The 20,467-nt window shown below is 39.8% G+C and overlaps 1 protein-coding gene across 5 annotated transcripts in view; it reads left to right on the top strand.

The window, feature by feature from the left end:
- The window catches only part of KIF6 (kinesin family member 6), a 386,512-nt gene that overhangs the window by 126,417 nt on the left and 239,628 nt on the right, over positions 1–20,467 (top strand). For all 5 annotated transcript variants that reach the window (XM_047860796.1, XM_047860795.1, XM_047860799.1 and 2 more), the window contains 3 exons: positions 7,741–7,884; positions 8,830–8,916; positions 15,256–15,359. In XM_047860796.1, the coding sequence (XP_047716752.1) occupies positions 7,741–7,884; positions 8,830–8,916; positions 15,256–15,359 (335 nt within the window). The remainder of the gene's footprint in view (positions 1–7,740; positions 7,885–8,829; positions 8,917–15,255; positions 15,360–20,467) is intronic.

The following is a 20,467-nucleotide window of genomic DNA, read 5'->3' as shown; positions in this document are numbered from 1 at the left end:
TGGTAGAATATACATAACATAAACTTCATAATTTTAATCATTTTAAGTATTCAATTCTGTGTCGTTATGTACATTCACAGTGTTGTGCATCCATCACCGCCATCCATTTCCAGAACTTTTTTCATGACCCCAAACAGAAACTCTGTACTTATTAAGTAGTAATTCTCCATTTCCTTATGCTTCCAGTATCTGGTAACCTCTGTTCTACTCCCTGTCTCTATGAACTTGCCTATTCTAGATACTCATATAAGTGGAATGTACAATATTTGTCCTTTTCTGCCTGGTTTATTTCCCTTAGCATAATGTCTTCAAAGTCCCTCATATGCTGTAGCATGTATTTGAATTCTGTTCCTGTTCAAAGCTGAGAAATGTTTCATTATATGTACATGCCATGTCTTGTTTATCTGTTCATCCATCGACGGATGCTTCAGTTGTTGCTACCTTTTGGCTATTGTGAATAATGCTGCTGTGAACATTGGGGTAGCATTTTGTATATACCATTTCATTTAAACCTTACAACAGCCCTACAATGTAAGGTATTAGTTATTTCCATCTTGTAGATTTTAAAACTCAGATCTTCCTGAGGCCTTCCCAAGGTTACCAGCTAGCAGTAAGATGAGGAGTTGAATCTTAAATTGCCTGGCTACAAGGCCCATGTGTTTTCTTACTATACCTTATTGTTTTTACTGTAAAGTTTGTAATGGGTGTGAAAATAGGTTATAAATGGCCTCCTGTGGCCTATCTTTTCAGGCTTGTGGCTTAGTTATAGGAACATAATTTAGAGATGACCGATATCTTTTTTGGCTTCTGGTGACTTGAGTTCGTGATTGTGATCCTGCAATGGTTCTCTTTGCTTTACCTGTCCTCCCGACCCCTACCCCAAGTTTACTACGATCTACCCCAGTGTGTGCTCTCTGATTTTGACTCCAGGTGATCAGAGAGCTCATCTGAATTTAGCCAAATAAATTTTCCAGAAAAAAATCCTCACCCCTTAAAATGAGCATATTGAATTGGATGATTTCTCAAGTTTCTTTCAGCTCTGTGAGTGAAGTGCTGTGAGTTGAATGTTAAAGATGGCAACTACTTCCAAATTCTCAGGAAAAAAAAAAAAAGGAGCATGACTAAAACCTGGAGTAGAGAAGTGCAGACTATATTGGCAAGGCAGAAGGACTTGCTAATGAGTGTTGGAGGCTAAAAGATTTGAAAAACAAACAGAAACACCCCCTCCCCCCTTTTTGAGACTGATATTGTCCTGATGGTAAATGCTTTCTAATGGTCAAGTTGGCTGAAAAAGCAGATTGAGAGAAACCTAAGGGAGTTGTATCTGAACAAGGTACATGCAGTTAGGCTCTAACCAAATAAACCCCCGTAATGCAGCACCCAGAGATTAATGACCTGCCCGGTGTTCAGGTCATTTTAGTGTTTCTGACAAGATTCAGGCTTCCCTAGCTCTTCCTTACTCAAATATTACACACTACTTTTACTTTAACAGAGCATTTACTTAATAGGACACTTACAAAACATTGATATAAAAGCATAATGGACTATATTCAAAGTGCTTTATTTCAAAGAAATATACCTAGTTGTTTCAGTTGGTAGCACTGTTGGCTTTAATTCCCATTATGCCCATCTGTTCATACAAAATTATATTCATTAGTTGAATCAGAATTTCCACCAATTGTTACCACTCAACGAAAACATTCTGCCCCTAATCCTCTCTTCATTTTAGCACAACCTCTGTAAGCTGCTACTTGTCATTAGAACTATTTCTCTCCCCACATCTCTCCTCTTCAGAATTCTTATAACATCAGCCTCATGTGAGTGGTCTTGGTGGCTCTGTGCGTTTGGTTTCCTGTATAACGAATTTATGTACTTAAACATTTACAAGGAGCAAGAGCATTCTGAGGACTGTGCCAGGCACTGGAGCATAGTGCCAAGCAAAGTAGAAACGGTCCTTGCCCCAGAGGTCTCATGGGCTGGTGCAGGGAGATGTGCGTGGAATAGTCATTGAATACTTGGTTTTAGTCCAGGTGAGTTGTGCAGAAAAAGGCCAAGGGGTGAGGAAAGCTTGTAATGGGGGATCGGATTTCAACTGAGAAAGATGGAGGGAATGAAAGTTCTTTCAGGGCTGATATTAAGCAAAGATTCAAAGAACGAGTAGGAGGGAACCAGGCAGGGCTGGGGTTAGTGTATGTCAGGCAGTGGGAACTTGGAGTCCGTTAGTCCTTTGCTCCAGTACAGGGGCTCGATTGACCCAGAGCTACAGTGACATTCACATGCCGTTGACCTTTGGCTTTCAGAATGTAAATAATCTGTTTCATATTCACCTGATGCGTCATTCCAGCTGTTAACTGCTTACACTGATCCACAAGTGTCTTTGTGGAGGTTATAGCATAAGACAAGGGAGAGAGAAAAAGGGGAAGGTTAGCCCGAGAGTGAAGAGGGACACAAATGTAGGAAACTGGAGTATGTGGATATAGATGTGTGAAGTTGAATAAATCTAGGAGTTGCGGCTAGAGAAGAATAGGTGGGAAGTAGAGAAATTTTGGAATTTCACACAGAAAGAGATAAGTGAGAGAGATCCAAGGAGTACAGGGGAATAGGAATAATAAAAAGAGGCAGGCAGATACCATTAACGAAATAACAGAACTTTTGTACACAGGTTTTCTTTATGTTGGACTTGATTATGGGGCTAATGAGACTGGACGTGTAACACAATTTAGTTTAACTCACTTCATTCATTCATTCACTCATTCATTCAACAAATTATGATTAAGTGTCCGTGAAGTGCTACAAGTTATGTTAGGCAATGGGGATAAATGCATGGGTGAGAAGGTAGTCTATGCTATCGTGTTATCCAGTGAAGGAGCAAAGCAAATACACAGATCCTTACAGGGTGCCTGGATGGCTCAGTCAGTTGAGTGTCTGACTCTTAATTTTGGCTTAGGTCATGATCCCAGGGTTGTGGGATAAAGCCCCACAGTTGGGCTCTGCGCTGGTTCCACAGTGGAACCTGCTTGAGATTCTCTCTTTCTCTTTCTGTCTCTCTCTCTCTCTCTCTCTCTCTCTCTCTCTCTCTCCCTCTCCCAGTGCCCCTCCCCCACTCATGTGTGCTCACTCTCATTCTTTCAAAAAAAAAAATCCTTACATATAGTCAGATAAATGCTCTATTAGAAATTCAGGTAAATGTTTGTAATTAATTACATCTTCTCCATCTTATTTTATATATATCTATATCTATATATGTGGAGATGTCCTCGGACGATTTGGTAACCTCTCTTACATTTATTATCCCACACTACTTATAGAAATTCCATGAAGAACCATCACTGCCCTTCTGGCCACAATTATGGACCTTACACCTGCTCGCAGGGCACAACCTTTCTGAGTTGAATGCACCTTATTGTGCTCATAAGTAAATAAATTTCTGTTTGTCAGAACATTGTTGGTTTTGGAAATTTCCTTGTGTATGCAGTCCTCTTTCCAAAAAGTCTCCTCGAAAACATTTTAAGCCACAATAACAGGGTACATCTTGGCCCTAGAAATTAAGTCTGTGGAAGAGAAGGAAGGGGATATATATGTATTTGTTCTAACCATAAGCCTCACCAAGTGCCCCTGGTGTGACCCTCAGTCTCTATCAGCCCAAACATCAAGTGAGAAACCACTGGGAACAGAGTGTTTGCTCTCTGCCTCTACAGAAATCAGAATCAGGGTCACCTTCAGGCAGTTACCCCCCATAAGTGGGACTTCCCCAGAGTTTTCGTTTCCATTTGGCTTCCACTAAATGTGTGTGTTCAGGAGGAAAACTAATGGTGCCAGTGCCAGTTGTAACCACTCCAAATCATTGTCAGTTTTCAGAGGCTAATTTTCCATGTGCTTCTGAGCTCTTTAAAGGAAAATCTCTTTAACTCATTAAATAGCAATCTGAGTTATTGATTTTAGGCATAGTTTCAAGATAGTTGGAGATACTGTTAAATATAATGTGAGTTTCCACTCTTTGTTGCTTAAAGAATGCCTTCAGGAACATATTGCTGTATTTGTACGTGAAATCCCAATGGAAGTAGACACTAAAAAAAAAAAAAAAAAAAGAATCCAGGTTGTATACCACCTCCTTACCCTGTGCCATGTGGATCATTTGGTTCCTGCTGAATTCAGAGAGCCCAAAGCTGCCCCACAAAGAATAATCTACCTTTGCCTCTCTCCCAAATACCAGCCATTTCTGGGTCACTCTGAAGATCTGTATCTGCTCCAAGGGGTCTGGGCTTGTAATGGTATCCCCAAACTCCTTTAGAGCTGAGAAGATCCCTCTTGGAGAGAAATGGTCCAGAACTGGATTTATATGGCTGTAGCAAGTGTCCAAAGGGATCATAAAGAACATAGCCTGGACACCCCTGCAAACACGGGGTACTTTTTGTTTTACTGTTCCAGAAACTATCTCTATGCATCTTTAAAACATTTTTGTGAGATAGGCAGGCATTCTAATCCCACTTTTACAAGTGAGGAAATAGAGACTAATAAAGGTAAGAGATTCGCCTAAAATCACACAAGTGTGCAGCTGGTTTCTACCTCTGTGTCCTGGGTTCTTTCTTTTATTATGCACTGCTTTCATTTCCCCCATTTTTAAAGACCATGCTTTCCAATCCGTAATTCCATTTTGAATTTTAATTATTCTCTTGAACAATTTTAGAGCCCTTTCTGGAAAGGACATTGGGATTGCCTCTATAACATTCATTGCAGGAGTAGCATCCAGGGGCCCATCCCAGCTCTAGGAGTAGACCTTGACTAGTGTAGGCTAGGTGGGACCTTGGCTAGAGTGATTGGTTCAGGGATGGGCCCGTGACCCATGTTTGTCCCTAGGAAAGCTCAGAATGTATGTTTAATAATTAGAGAACTTTATCACATCAGTTATAAATAAGAATATTGGTCAGCCATCTGGTGGCCATGAAGAGAGGCAGACTTCTATAACATAGAAGGTAGAGCAGATACTGGTGAAAACTAAGTCCTTGGTGGTACCACTGCCCTTTCCTTAAAACTTTCCTATTGCACATGGGCCAATACATCTCCCTTAGGATTAAATCCAGTTTGTACATTTTCTGTCATTGCAACCAAAAGCAAGTTAAAAACTCCATTTACCTGAATACCAACAGGAAATTTAATAAGCATATTCTCTTTCATATCATCTAAGTTTCATCAAGCTGTTGAATAGAAGAGATATTATTTCCTGAAACAGGAAAAAAATACTGACACTTGTTTTATGAAAGAATTTCAAAGTACTTACAATACTGTTAGATACTTAATTATGATTCATAATTAATAATGCCACCCTCTCCACACGTCCGTCCCACCAACCCCTCCCTGTTTGGTCTGGTGTTTGATATTTGGGCCTGCCTTGCTTGTTATAGATATTTCATTTGTCCTCTTGGCTCTGAGGCTTTGGAGTTCTGCTCAGTGTCCCCTGCTACCTACCATCTGGCCACTCAGATTTGGGTCTGCCATGTTCCCCACTTCCTTTCCAATTATATCAAAACTCAGTTCTGCCAAATCTCGTTGCATACTATTGACCCTCGCACTGTCTTCCTAGGTGAAGCTAATTAGTCTACTCATTTATTTGTTCATTTATTTCACGTAAATGTGTCAAGTGCATGTTGTATTAGTCAGATTTCTTAGTTGTGAGCTGGAAAACCCACTGTAGCTAATTTAAGCAGTGTAGACTTTATTAAACATAAAGAGTCTCAAGAAAAGTTGAGAGCTAGACTTGGATACTATCCAGCTAGGAGCAGAGCAAACAGGAGACACATCCAACCACACCACTGAACTGCTCTGCAAAACATTACCATTACCCCAGTTGGCACTCAGGGCATTAAGTCCTGGATTCCAGAAAGTTCCTGCAGCTTCCTCAAAGAAACCAGATGCCTTTGCAACCACATCGTCCTGCAAATCTGATCTTCCTCCTGTGGCCACCACCTCTCATGACTCACCTCCCAGTTCCACACTGGGTGTCCTTTTGATGGAGCTAGGTCTCTTGTGGAAAGTTGAGTCGTAAGAGAGACTAGGTCCTTTTTTTTTTTTTTCCAAGTTTATTTATTTATCTTCAGAGAAATAGAGACAGCATGCATGGGGAAGGGGCAGAGTGAGAGAGGGAGAGAGAATCCCAAGCAGACTCTGTGCTGCCAGTGCAGAGCCTGATGTAGGGCTTGAATCCATAAAACCATGAGATCATGACCTGAGCAGAAACCAAGAGCTGGACTCTTTAACCAAGTGCGTTACCCAGGCGCCCCAGGCTGCTCACTTCTAATGGAAGGTGTGTGGCCATCAGCTCAGACTAAAGGCAGGGAGAGGAGGCCATGTGGAGGTTTGAAACAAAAGGATAAGATGTGAAGGCCTCATTTCTGAGAGTGGAGAAGTAATTATTGAGAGGAATATCACAGGATACCTGGTTTGCAGTAAAATGTGTGGTCAGCAAAATAAAGCGAGATCCAGTGGTCGTTTGTGTTTTTGCTCCAAACAGCCCTCAAAAACAATCTTGTTTTGTAAACCAAGGGAGTAGAAGAGGTTCTATTGGTGGGAATTACACACCTGAGAGCGGGGAGGATCAGAACAGTGACAGGTGTTGGCAGAAGTATTTTCGAGAGTCAGGGCCTGGTGATGCCCTTCAAGTCACATCTGTGCGTGACTTATTCCTGATGCTTGGGATGGGCATCTAGCACTGGGTTCGTCTTTCCAGGAAAACCCCGAACCCCTGGTGGCTTCCTTTGGGAACCCCCACAGCAGCCTTTCATCCAGCTAGTTCCTTCTCATTAAGTACCTAACACACTTGCGAAAAGTAAGATGAACGAGACTCAGAACCAACATAAACTTCCCCCATCACTTACAATGGTAGCAAACACATATAGAGCACTTCTTATGAGTGGGGTACTTCTTAAAGCAGTTTGTACGTTTTAACTCTAAATCATGCCAGCTTCCTATGAGGGAGATACTATCTTTTGTTTAATAGTTGAGGAGATTGAGGCAGAGACGTTGAGCGACCTGTCCTAGTAAGGCTAGGATGTCAGACCTGAACAATGTGGCACCCGATTCTCAGGTCTCTACCACTAACCCCTGCCGTCTCATAGTTCTTATATACTGTTCTGCCTCTTCTACCTTGAAGATGGGTCATATCAATCAATTTTGGTAGGATTTAAAAAATCTGGCATGATCTACTCTTGAGGTTTTTTAAAAAAAATGTTTATTTAGTTTTTGAGAAAGAGTGAGAGAGCACGAGCAGGAGAGGGGCAGAGAGATAGGGAAAGAGAGAATCCCAAACAACCTTTGCACTATCAGCGTGCAGAGTCTGACACTGGGCTTGATCTCATGGAACCGTGAGATCTTGACCTGAGCTGGAATCAAGAGTCAGACGCTTAACCACCTGAGCCACCCAGGTGCCCCTACTCTTGAGTTTTTATATAAATTTTCCAATGGCTGAAAACAGGATAATAACATACCCTGTTCTGTACCAAGTTATATCATCTGTCCAAAAATTACAGCATTCACGGTGGTATGTTTTTGCTAAGTTTACTTCCCTCTGCTTCCACCATTATTATACCAAATATTGTAAAGATATTTATTCTGAGCCCAAGTTTTAGATGTCACCCTGCATTGTTGCGATTTCTGTTTGTATTTTCACTGTAGTTGCAGCTTAGTTGACTGTCAAATGTGCATTTTCTGCTAATCTAATGCCATTATTTTTCTACTGTGCCACAGGTGATCATTGCTCTTTCAGAAAAACACCGTTCCCACATTCCCTACAGGAATTCCATGATGACCAGTGTCCTAAGAGACAGTCTGGGAGGGAACTGCATGACGACCATGATTGCAACGCTCTCTTTAGAGAAAAGAAATATCGACGTATGTTGGTTCCTTCTGGGGATCTCAGTCTGAGTTTCTGTTGCTAGTTTATGAGATGGAGTTGAAGGTCCTGGGTGGGTTTCCATCTTTTCAGCTGCTTTCAGACACAAATACCCTGCAGAGTTCACAGCTTTGGTTTGTTTGCCGGCATTTTAATCATCCCCTTTGAGAATGGACTTCACACAGCGCAGGATGGTGGGAAGAAGGCTCACACACGGGTTTTGGGAAGCCCGCTGGTGGGTCAGTAATGTTGGCTGGAAGACACGAGAGAAGAGACTCATTAGCTTCTGTTCCGTTTCGCTCCTGAATACTGAGATACCTTGGAAGCACCTCCAAGAGGTGTCCCTGGACGTGTCGCTGAGCACATTGCACAGGCCGTTTTGTCAGGGGCTGCCTTCTGACTGGCTTTCCTGGGTTGCTTTAGAGTCAGCTTGGCGTTTTACACATTTCAGTTGAATGCCCAGGGTCTAGACTTTTCTCCCAAAGAGGAAAGCAGGAAGTGGCAGGGTGTCTTTCAAAACAAGGCCAAGCCCTAAGTGCATTCTAAGGTGCCTTGAAAAGCCTCTCTTTTTGGTCTGTTACAAATGTTTATTTTATAGTCTTCCATGTTTGTGAATTATAATAGTACCTGCTATGATTATGATTTGTATATGTAGTTTTCTGGTTGAATAGATCAATAGTTGAAAAAAACATACCAGTCGCCACTCAGGACCTCACTATCTCCCACAGTTTTGGCATTGATCATATTATTAAGCCAAAATAAAATTTTTATTAAAGTTTTTATTAAAATAATGTTCTAAAGCAAAGCTTCCTAATTTGGAAGACTGATTCCTCATTGTGTTTTATACACATCACTCTTTAGGTGTGAGTCTTTCTTCTGTGAACAAAAATTAAGTTTTATCTCTCAAAGTCATAACATTTTAAGGAGTTATTTTGCTTCCTTAGGAGTCTATATCTACCTGCAGATTTGCACAACGAGTGGCTCTCATAAAGAATGAAGCTGTTCTCAATGAAGAAATCGATCCCAGATTGGTAAGCCACTTTTAACTTACTATGTTAAAAAAAAAGAAAAAAGTATATCATAGATGAGCAAAACTAGAGGAGCACGTCCTCTGTTCCAGGCAGTGTTCTAAGTGTTGGAACTGTATTAATTTATTTAATTCTGATGACAACCTTGCAAGTACATGTTAACTCCATCCCCACTTGACGGATGACAAAACTGAGGCACAGAAATGGTAAATAACTTGTGTAGAGTCACAGCGCCATAAGCGGCGGAGCCAGGATTCAGGTGCAGATGGTCTGACTCAAGGGCCTGCCACCTGCAGTCCCATCAGTCTGCTCCCAAGATGTGCAGTGAGTCCCGAGGATGTGTATGATGCAGTCACATCCACTTATATTTACATGCAGCTGGTGGCCTTTCAGAAAACATCAGTTTAACTTTCTAGAGATGATAATAATAGGCCATCTTTTATAAAAGCTAACAGAGAAGAAGTTCTAATGGTTATTAAGTAGAACCATATTTTGCATAACTGTCCTGTTATTTAGAGATTAAAAAAAAAAATCATCATGGGTCTGGTCCGTGGAAAAATAGCCAAGCTTCTAGTTTTATAGCAATGAGTCCTGCTTTATCAAAGTGCTTTTTTAAAGCAAAAATATTTGCAAGTTACATGACTCAGATCCTCATTTTAAATGCAGATGTTTTCTCTTTATTTTGTTAGTCTTCTCTGAACGAAATACAACATGGAATCAACTTATGCCAACATTGAAGATGTTGAAATAGAATATTTCAGTTTTGTACATTCCCAAATTAAGATTATATTACTTTTCAAATCACTCAGCTCTTAAAATTTTCTCTAGAACAGAAGCTGGCATAAGCTTAGCAGGATGCGTTATAAAAAGATGGTGAAATCTTACCAATAGCGCCTCATTTACAAATTTCTCAAATTCTAAAAAAAAAAAAAAAAAAGCCCTTCTCAAATTCACTGTTACCCATATTAATTATTTCCTTTGGATTGTGCGCCCTGTCTCCCCTGAAGTCATTGCATTAAAGTGTAGAGGTAAAGAGGTAACAGGAATAATGAGGTTATTTGTTTTACTCTCCTCCCCTCAGGAACTTAAGCTGCCCTGATGGAAATCTCCTCTGGAGAAACCAAATGGGTGAGGTAGGGTCTCTTTCTAGCACAGGCCCTGGTGAAACAACAGCATAACACAAGACCCCCCCCCCCCCCCCGAAAGAAGGAGTCAGAATTCAAAGGCATGAGTCAAGTGAAATGGAAGTTGTAAGATGAATTCTTCTACCATCCCTCCTTCTCCAGCAAGCAGCCCGGTAGCATCACTGAGCAGCGTGAGAAAGACAGGAATGAGCTGTTAGCTCAAAGACAAAAATTAGTGCATAATTGAAGGAAAATAAACACATTAGACACTAGAGGGTCTTTTTCTTTAAGTTTTTAAAAAACAAAGAGAGACTTTTCTTTGAAGGAACTTGAAGAATGTGAAAAAAAAGATGAACATTATCATGTGTTTGATGTAGGGCTTGTGAGAAGCTTAACGAAAAGAGAAACCCGAATCAAAGCTGATAGCTGGTAATTGAACAAATGTTGAGGTCTTCCTGATGCAGAATTAATCTGGTAATTGACAAGTATTATCTCCTGGCCTCTTTAATGGCTTCTAGAACTGACATTACTGTTCATTACTTTATGTACAGAGCTTTTCTGAAGCACAAGTGACAATTACAAATTTGTCCTCAAAACCACCTAAAACACAACTTGGATGGGATTTCCAATATCTTACTGTCAAAATCCAATGGCACACAAGAAGCCAGCCCTCTGAGAGCAGGATCATCAAGGATTTGACTTGCTTTCTTTACAAGTATTAATACCTCAGGGAGACAATATGATAAAAGAGTTGTAAGCAGGCCAGAGTCTGTGGTGACTGGGCATGGCCCCAAATCTTCTAAGGAAGGCTCTCATTCCAAAGTTTCTACACTAATTTGATGCGAGATGTGACTGTACTAATCTCAAAATCATGAAAAGTTGGCCTAGTTTTGAGATTTCTGTTCAGTAACAGAAGATAATTTGGTTGTTAGATTTGACTTTGAAAGCCTTAGCAGATGTAGAAAATATGGCATCAATATTAATTTAGTGGAGCAGGAGGTGGGGGGAGGGGAGGTTCGAATACAAATGAATGACTCACATAGTTCCTGTCTAAGGATTTTCACTCTGCAGAGCTTGATGATTCCAAGCATGTTTTTGAAAAGGAGCAAACAACCAAAACCCACTCAATCCTGTGCATTTAAATGAAATTCCAGGAGCACTGATGTGTTCAAAATACACAGTCACCACGTTCTTTGGAACATCAGGTCTAGTTGATGTGGCAGAGATAATCTGAAACCCACCTATATAAAATTCGACAGGCACGTTTGACATATATGTCTGAAGTTGAATGAAGTAAATAAGGGGATTCTCCAGGGCCCAGAAACAAAGTTGAGGCTGCAGTTGTCCTGGAGTAGAAGAGGTGAAGGGGATTGTAAGAAAAGCATCAGAGTTGAAGCCCTGGAACCTTGGAAGACAGATGATGAACCCGTGACACCCTGTCTGCTTCCCAACATAAAATGAGTGAAAAGGTGAACCAGAAAGGGGAAAAAAAAATCTGTCCACTGGCATAGGGAGATGGCTAGTGAAGCTTGTCTGCCTTAGCCTGAACTTTAGGTGGAGCAAAATATGGTTTCTCTGAAAATTTGAAATCCTAATGCTCTGCTACACATGGGTTTGAAGTTCAAATTTACAAACTCCCTTGGTCTGGTAGACTTCTTGGCTTGGGCCAAGAAGTCAGATAAATGAGTGAGAAAAATAAATCCAAAACAGTAGAAAGACAGAAATAAAAGTGTGGAAATGAGTGAAAACAAAACCCAAAGCGGAGATACAGTGGAGAAAAGCAACAAACCCCAGAAGTTGATTTTTAATCTAATAATAAAATGAACAAATCTCTGGAAAGATTAATGAAGAAAAGAATAAAGAAGGCAGAAATTGGGGCGCCTGGGTGGCTCAGTCGGTTAAGCGTCCGACTTCAGCTCAGGTCACGATCTCGCGGTCCGTGAGTTCGAGCCCCTCAGGTCATGATCTCGCGATCTCGCGGTCCTGAGTTCGAGCCCTGCATCGGGCTCTGGGCTGATGGCTCAGAGCCTGGAGCCTGTTTCAGATTCTGTGTCTCCCTCTCTCTGACCCTCCCCCATTCATGCGCTGTCTCTCTCTGTCTCAAAAATAAATAAATGTTAAAAAAAAAATAAAAAAAAAATAAATAAAAAAAATAAAAATAAAATAAAAAAAAAGAAGGCAGAAATCGATACAATATTTGCAATGAAAAGAGGACTTACCTATAGGCACAGTAGATATCTTAAAATAATAATAAAAGTATTTTGAGTGACTTTATGGCTGTAAATTTGGAAACAAACAAAATAAACAATGTCCTACAAAAATATCACACTGAAACTAATGCAAGAAGCATTAAAAAAGCATGAATAGATGTATGACTAATGACTAGATTCAATAATAACAAAGCTACCAAAAGGAGAGAAAGAAAAACAGAAAAAGAGAAAGAAGAAGGAGAGAAGTGATGGAGGAAGGGAGTAAAAAAGACAGGAAGGAAAGAAGGATGGACTAGACTCGATGTTTTTTTAAGTTGGTCGAATATTGAAGGAAGAGTATAAATTGAATTCAGCCTGCTAATTTTTGTTTTAGGGAATTTGCATTACGACCATATATTATTAATATGATATATGGTATCATGAGCTAGTTGGGTTTATTTTGGGAATTTAAAGGTAATCTATCATTAGAAAACATGTTAATGTATAGTAAAAGAATAAGAGCCGTGGGAAAAATAAACACCAAATTTCAGGTAATGGGAACAGGGAATTCATTTAGGGAAGGCTATACAGAGACTTGGGCTTCAAAAGAGTAATGTTTTATTTCTTAAGCTAATTAGTAGGTATATAGGTATTTACTTAAGGTAACTAGTGGATTTATAAGGTATACTTTATGTCTTTTTGTACATTGGAAGTAGTTCATACAGAAAAAAAAGTCACATGAATTAAGGTGACTTATCATATTCACAGTTTAAAAGAGAAAAATTATATTATCACATTACTAGATGCAGAAAAAGTATTTGATAACATTAAACATTCATCCATAGTTTGAAAAGACTCGTCAAACTATGAATGTCAGTGAACATCCTTAAAGTGATTAAGGGTATCAACCGAAAGCTAGAGCAAACATTTTAAAGGTGAAATGTTAGAAGGAATAAGATCAGAATATCGGAAGCATTATACTTGGAAGTCCTAGCTAGGACAGAGACATTAAAAAAAAAATAATAATAGTGTATGAGGATTTGAAAAGAAGAAGACATCTGTCATTGCTTACAGATAATTTAATTGCTTATATAGAACATCTAAGAACATTTAATGATTAATAGAAACAAAACAATGTTCAGAAAATTATGTGGCACATAATTCATACATAAAAATTGTCTTCCTATAAATCAAAGCCAACAATTAGAATATGTAATATTATAAAAATTTCATTTACAGCAGCAACAAAAACTTGAAAATTCTAGGAAAAAAACTCTAATTAAATATATTTATAGAAAACGTGATACATCTTTATTAAAAGGAACCAGTGGAAGGCCATACTATATTCATGGATGAGAGGATTCAGCATGACTAATTTGTTAAGTCTTACCAAATTACTCCTTTAATTGAATTTATTTGTGGCTAAAAATTGAGGAGGACCTTTGGGGAAATTTTATAAGCTGCATCTCAAACTTATACGAAAGAACAAATGACCAAGAATAGCCATGTCTGTTTTGGAAAGGAATAAAATGAAAGTGGCTTGTTCTATCTAGCTGCCAAAGTTTCCTAAGATATAATCATTAAAATAGCGTAGTATTGCCGCACATATAGTCAAGTACATAAATGTTTTTAACCAATGGCCCAGAAAAGGACACATTTATATGTAGAAATACGTTATGTAACAAAATTATAATAGCAAATCTTGCATGGTTAGCTGCTGTATAAAAAATAAAATTAGATCCGTATCTCATACTTTATCCAAAATAAAAGCCCAAATGTGAAAAGCAAAGCTTTAAAACTTTTATAAGAATATATAGGAAAATATTCCTATGGTTTAAGGTAGAAAATAGATTTTGTTTACGAAGACACAAAACTACAACTCATAATGGAAGAAGTCAATAATGAAATCATACTGAAATTTAAAACTTTCACTTAACACAAAGAACACCACAAAATGGCATAGATTGGGAGAAATCATATACCTTACATAAAACTAATAATGGATTCATATATAAAGCAGCCTGCATAAGGCTTTCCTTTTTCCATAAGGAAAAAAAACACAACTCAGTGGAAACAAACAAGAATATAAATAAGTGATTTACAGAAGACGAAACCAAACAGCCGATATACATATGCAGAGATGACCAACCTCCCTAGTAATCAGAAAATGCATATTTGAACTAAACAAGGTGCCATTTTACATCTTCCAGACCGGCAAAATTAAAGCGTCTGTCAGTACTCCATAAGCAGTGAAGTAAATGTGGGCAAACAGGAACTGTATATCATGGATGAAGAATCTAAGTTTATACAACTACTCTGAAGACCAACTTAGCAAGGCATACTGAAGGGGAGGGAGATGCACAGACTCTCCAACCATGCAGTTTTGTTTCTAAGTGTACACATCAGAGACACTCACATATGTGCCCAAGGAGGTGTTCATAGTGTTGATAGCCACATTGTTTATAAAAGCAAAAGTAAAAATCCTAAATGTCCATCAGCAGGAGACAGAGATAAATTGTGACATAGTCCTTTACTGAAGCAGTATATGCCCATGAAAATTAATGAACTAGAGCTACGTGTAGCAGTATAAATAATCTCAAAAAAAGAAGTTACCATTCCATGCAGTATGGTAACATTTACATAAGGTTTAAAGCATGGAAAACGATACCATCTATGACTTACAGTGCCATCCATAGGTATAGATGGAGGAAACATATGAAAACATGGGAGATGCTCTCCACTATATATAGTACAGTGATCACCCTGGGAAGGACAGAAAAGGAATAGGAATTAGGAGCTCCGGTTACATAAGTAATGTTTTATTTGTTAAAATAAATTCTAGAACTATTTTGACAAAATGTTGAGATTTAACAAAGCTGGGTGGTAGGGCCAGGGGTGGCTTTCCGATCATTCTCCGTATGTTTTTGTGTCCTTAAAATACTTCGTAATTTGCAAAGATGTATGTTCTCTGTCACCAAGTTCCCTTTAATGAGGAGGTGACGTTGATTCTCCCGCCTTGCCATTTGTAGATGATTATACGCCTACAGAAAGAAATTCAGGAGCTGAAGGATGAACTGGCCATTGTCACTGGGGAGCAGAGGACAGAGGCGCTCACAGATGCAGAGCTCCTTGAGTAAGCCTGCAGACCTTTTTCTTTTTCTTTTTCTTTTTCTTTAACAGTGAAAGTTTGTGTTAACTTCTTTGTTGGCCCTAACGTTATGAATTCACCTCAAAGCACGAAGGTCTCCTGGGACAGTCTGAAATTGCATTTAGGCGCCAGTTAAGAGTGGCGGCTTTCCATGAAAAGCTGGATAAGGCTGGCAGTGTTTTTGCCGCCTCAGCTTTGAGGAAGTAAAGAACAGAGCATAGAAAGGATGGGAATATCCTTCTCATGCCAGCTGAAGAGAAGGGCTTGTGTAATAGTTGTGCAATTAAAAACATATACACCAACCCCTCATATGCTGTGGCTCTCAGATCTGAAAGGAATTCAAGAAATGTCCTTTGTAATAAAAAGCATCTTGTTGCAAGCACCAATTTATCCCATGCCAAGGTAGGCTCTCTCCTTTAATAAATAGATGGCCCATATATTATAGTTCAAATACTAGAAATGGGAATGAAAGCAGGTATTCAGGGCTTTATACAGCGTGGCATCTGTCAGTGGCACAGTGTGGCTCTCATTCTCTCTCTGATCATGAGCCACAGTGGTGGACTTTCTTGTTGTTTCTGTGCAACTTATAAAGCATCTGTGGAGTGATAATAGTGGGCTGGACTTAGAAGGCAGTGATATTCTCTATTTCCAAAGGAGAAATAGAGATAACACAAGATTTTTCTAAGGGCTTACGATCATTTCATCTAACCCTCTCTCAACAGAGAAAATGGTAAGTAATAGAGTTGATGAAAATATTTTCTTTAAACTACTTCCTGGCTGTGCCTAAAGGTAGGTCTAAACATTGAGAAGCCTTAAGCAAGCTTTTTTTTTTTTTTTTAGAGCTTATTTATTTTTGAGAGAGAGGGAGAGCGTGCACGAGTAGGGGAGCAGCAGAGACAGAGGGACACAGGATCCCAAGCAGGCTCCTCGCCATCAGCGCAGCATTCAGTGTGGGGCTCACACTCAGGAACCGTGAGATCATGACCTGAGCTGAGATTAAGAGTTGTACACTTAACTGACTGGGCCACCCAAGTGTCCCAAAGAAGCTTTCTGCTATAATCAAAGTTTCACTCTTCTAGGATAGCATCTAGAACACTGTGTTTAATAATAGGAGAGGCTCCTAAGGCTTTCCTTGTAAATTTTCTCTGTGGCATATATGCAATTAATGCCACAGTGATATCTAATGATATCTTAGATGCTGAGAAAACCAAGCTGAGAATTCCCTCACTATGATGCTCCCTTCCCCTCAAAGAGAGGAATTACCAATTATTATCTTTGAAGATGCCTCTGCAGAATTTTGATCTTCAAGTCAGGGTTCAGCCAAGAAAAGAAAAACATTCTACACTTCTCAACAGAAGGAATTTACCATGGGAAATTTGTTGCATGGGAGGTGGCATTGCAGGAAATACGCAGCACCCCAGACATCAGGAGCAGCAGGAGCCCTGACACCCTGGGATTGAAGGGATGATGGTAGAAGCTTATGTTACCAAAGTCTGAGACTGGAGCTGACCAGCCAGAGCTAACCCATAGTGATGCTGTCCCATGTAAACTGGGCCACCAAAGAGCCACAGGTGCTATCAGAGACAGCATCCTGGCAGGGAGTCCTGGCTTCTCTCTCACACCACTTCCAGTCTTCTACCTGCACGTCCCACTGGCTGAACTTGCCCGGTAACCAGAAACGTGCCCAGAATTTGCCCAGAAACCATGCTCTCCCTGTTGGGAGAGTCAGAGAATGTAGTTTCCTGTGATGCAGGGTAAAAGAGGGGAAAAGTAGAAATCGGATCCAAGAGCAAGAAGGCAAATGGCCAGTACGTGAAATAAGTACCAGAGTTTTCGCTAAGTCCGGCACATCCCAAATGTTGTTCAGGAGGCTCAGTTTAAGGATAAGATTTTGCATGTGGTGGTTTTAAGATGTCCGCTCCCTCCACTGCACCAAGTCTGAGGAATTGTAGAACTGAAACATCTGAATCTGTAGCCACACCCAAGAATAAGATGGAAACGTCTCAGGGGACTAGAGGCTTCAAGGAGTTCCAGGTAGATTGAAAGGTGGGGTTTAGAGGGGTAAGAGGAAAGGGTAGACCAAGACTGGGCGCTGCACCCTAAAAGCTACAAGGCTCGACATGGTGGCGCCCTGGAGCGGGAGAGGGCTGGGAGCAGCCTGCGAGGATTTGGCAGAGCCCTGGTAGTGAGTGCAGTCTGTCTTGTGAACCCCTGCGCGCTCCTTCTTCTCTGCTCCACCCAGTGTTTAGGTCAGCGTTTAGGATGGAGAAATAGGGAAAGGCCCCAGGTAGCTGATGATATCCAGGACAAACTGGGGACCAGAGAAGTCCTGAAAGCCAGCCGCTGTCCTCGGCTCTCCCCAAGCCCTGTTCCCACTGAGAACAGTAAGGAGCATGGAGCATGAGCCCCCACAGCCGCTCCGCCCTCTTCCAGGACCACCTGCCCAGGGCTGAGAGTCTAGGAAAGATGAGTTCACAGTTGGGAACAACCAGAAACATGAGGACTGCCGACTTAGAGAAAGACCAGGACAAGGAGCCTTTACAGCTTGGAGGCTTCAGAACTAAATGTTATAAGAAGAGTGATTTAATATCTTTAGAGATGTACAAGACAGCATTATATCCACGAAACAACAGGACCTTTATTTTTATAAAACAGACTGAAGGAGATCTGAAAAATGAAGAAATGTAATTGTTGCCATTAAGAGCTTAATGGATGGCTCAGTGGCAGAATGAAAAAACAGAGGGGCAAATTAGTCAGCTAGGAAGATCAAGGCTAAGGAATTCTTCCAGAATAAAAGATGAAAGGAGAAAGGGAGAGACATTTAAAAGAAAGGAATCATAGAGATTAGCTCTAGATTTACTAATATCTAACAAATAGAAGTTTATAAAGGAGAAATAGAGATAAGGCAGCGGAGCCAATGGTTAAAGAAATATCTAAGGATTTCTTAGAACTAAAAAAAAAAAAAAAAAAAAAAAAGACAGACTTCAGAATGAGAGGGTTACCATGTGCTAAGCTGTATAAGAATGTAAAAAATTTTAGAACCTCAAAATATAAAAGAATCCCAAAAATTATCAGAGAAGAAAAATATTATTAACAATCAAGAATCTGATTTAGAGCAGACTTTTCATCAACCTGTCTGGAAACAGGAACCTATAGTACTGAAAAACAAAACAGAAGAAAACAAAATAGAAAACGGGACTTTGAATGGGGATTTCTGTATCTGGCCAAATTAGCATGCAAATGCACATGTGAAACAAAGGCATTTTTCAGACATAGAAACTTTGAGACAGTTAACCACCCTAGTCCTTCTCTAGAAGAAACTACGACAAGGCTATATTTCACGAAAAGAAAAATGCTGTAAAGTGTGAAAAATAATAACGAACAGATATTATTTCTTTATGACACTTATTACTGTATTAAATTTACATTATATCTTTTACCAACTTGCCACTTTCCACATACACAGATGTTTCTGGTTAAAAGTTATTGACAGAAGTCCAATTTGTCATTCGTAGGAGTTTCACGGGGTCTACTGGAGGGAAATAAATTTGTGACAACCAACTTAAGATACCGATGGACTCTTAGAGTGTAGTTGGTGTCCTCTGAGCCACAGATAACAAGTGTATACATGTTAGTTGGAACAGATTCTATATAAGACAGTATGTAGGGTTGCCATTAGTTTTTCTGGGCACTTGGTTCATTCATTCATTCATTCATTCATTCATTCAACATGTAGTCTTCATCTAGTATTTACAAAACTCTGCCCTAGGCCTTCAGAGAAGAACAAAAGATGAACGAAACCTACATTCAGCTCTCCAGGGGTTCACAATGTAGTGGCAGTGACAGACATAAGCACAAGTAATCACAATGCAAAATGTAAGTGTTATGAGAAGATAAAAATAAAACATGAGATTGCAGAGATAGTAATGATTAATTATGAGCTCAGGAATCATGTAAAATTAGTTCCTGTGCGGTAAGTAAACTTCAGCAGCTCGCAGTGAAATTACTTCTCTGCTGCCAAGTTAAGTATACTATATCGCACCACATCTGCGATTTCTGATCAGCACAGAGGGAGAACGAATGCAAAATGTCACACCCACCCTGCCAAAACAAAGCACAGGGTTTCCCAAAATCCAGTACCTTGGGTGCTTGTTCATACTGACAGTGAAGATTATTCAGATAATGTGGGGTTTTGTTATGGTTTTTGTTATTTTGTTGTTACGGTTATGTTTTGCCATAATTAGCTAGAGTGAATATCGGCACAACTTAAAATTCATCAGATTTAAGAGTTCTTTATCCTCTTAAAGTAAAAGAGAGAAATTAAAATGTGCCTCGACTCTGGCACTGCTGTGTAATATCATGAGTCTGTGCTTTGTCTCCGGGGGCCCCTGGACATTTATTCAGCACCGTGAGTCAGATTCAGTCTCTCATTGTGCCAGGGCTCCCTGGATGGTCAAAGGGTGGGGGGTGGGGGGAGATAGTGGTGTTGGAGACAGGAAGAGTCCCATAGCTTGGCAGGACAGAATGGCAGAAATGCAGTGGCTTTGGCCTATTTCTCTGTCTTGCTGATTCCTGGCTTTATGCTGACTGGAATGGCATAAAGACATTCCTATCAGGGATTTTGTGAAGGATGTCAGAAAGCAGATATTTAATAGATAATGTATTCTGTATTCACTGTTATGTACAGTGGACAGTTTGGTGATGTCTGTTAATATCTGGCCCTATCAAATTTTTTTTGAACGATTTCCTAACATGTCATTTCTTAATGTAAATATTTGTTGCACTGACTTGGATGCTTCAACTGAAGAGGGTTGCAGATGTCAGCCTCCAGTTATTGTGATATTTTTAGTTTACATCTTTTTTTTTTGCCTGTGTAAATTTGAAAAGAGACAGCTGGATGAAGGCTGTATAGCCAAGTTAATGTTTATACAGAACTTCTTGGGTGAAGATTTGATTCTGATTGATTCTCTAAACACATACCTCTTTCTTTCTGTGGTTAAAAAGAAAAGAAAAGAAAAAAAGCCTGTAGATCTCTGGCTAAGATGGAAGTATTCTATCCTGGCCCAAGTCTAAATGAGTAAAATATTTTCTGC

Source organism: Prionailurus viverrinus, chromosome B2 (assembly GCF_022837055.1).
Source record: "Prionailurus viverrinus isolate Anna chromosome B2, UM_Priviv_1.0, whole genome shotgun sequence".
Taxonomy (NCBI): Eukaryota; Metazoa; Chordata; class Mammalia; order Carnivora; family Felidae; genus Prionailurus; species Prionailurus viverrinus.
Note: the sequence above shows the minus strand (reverse complement) of the source record. Positions and strands in the feature narration are given on the sequence as shown.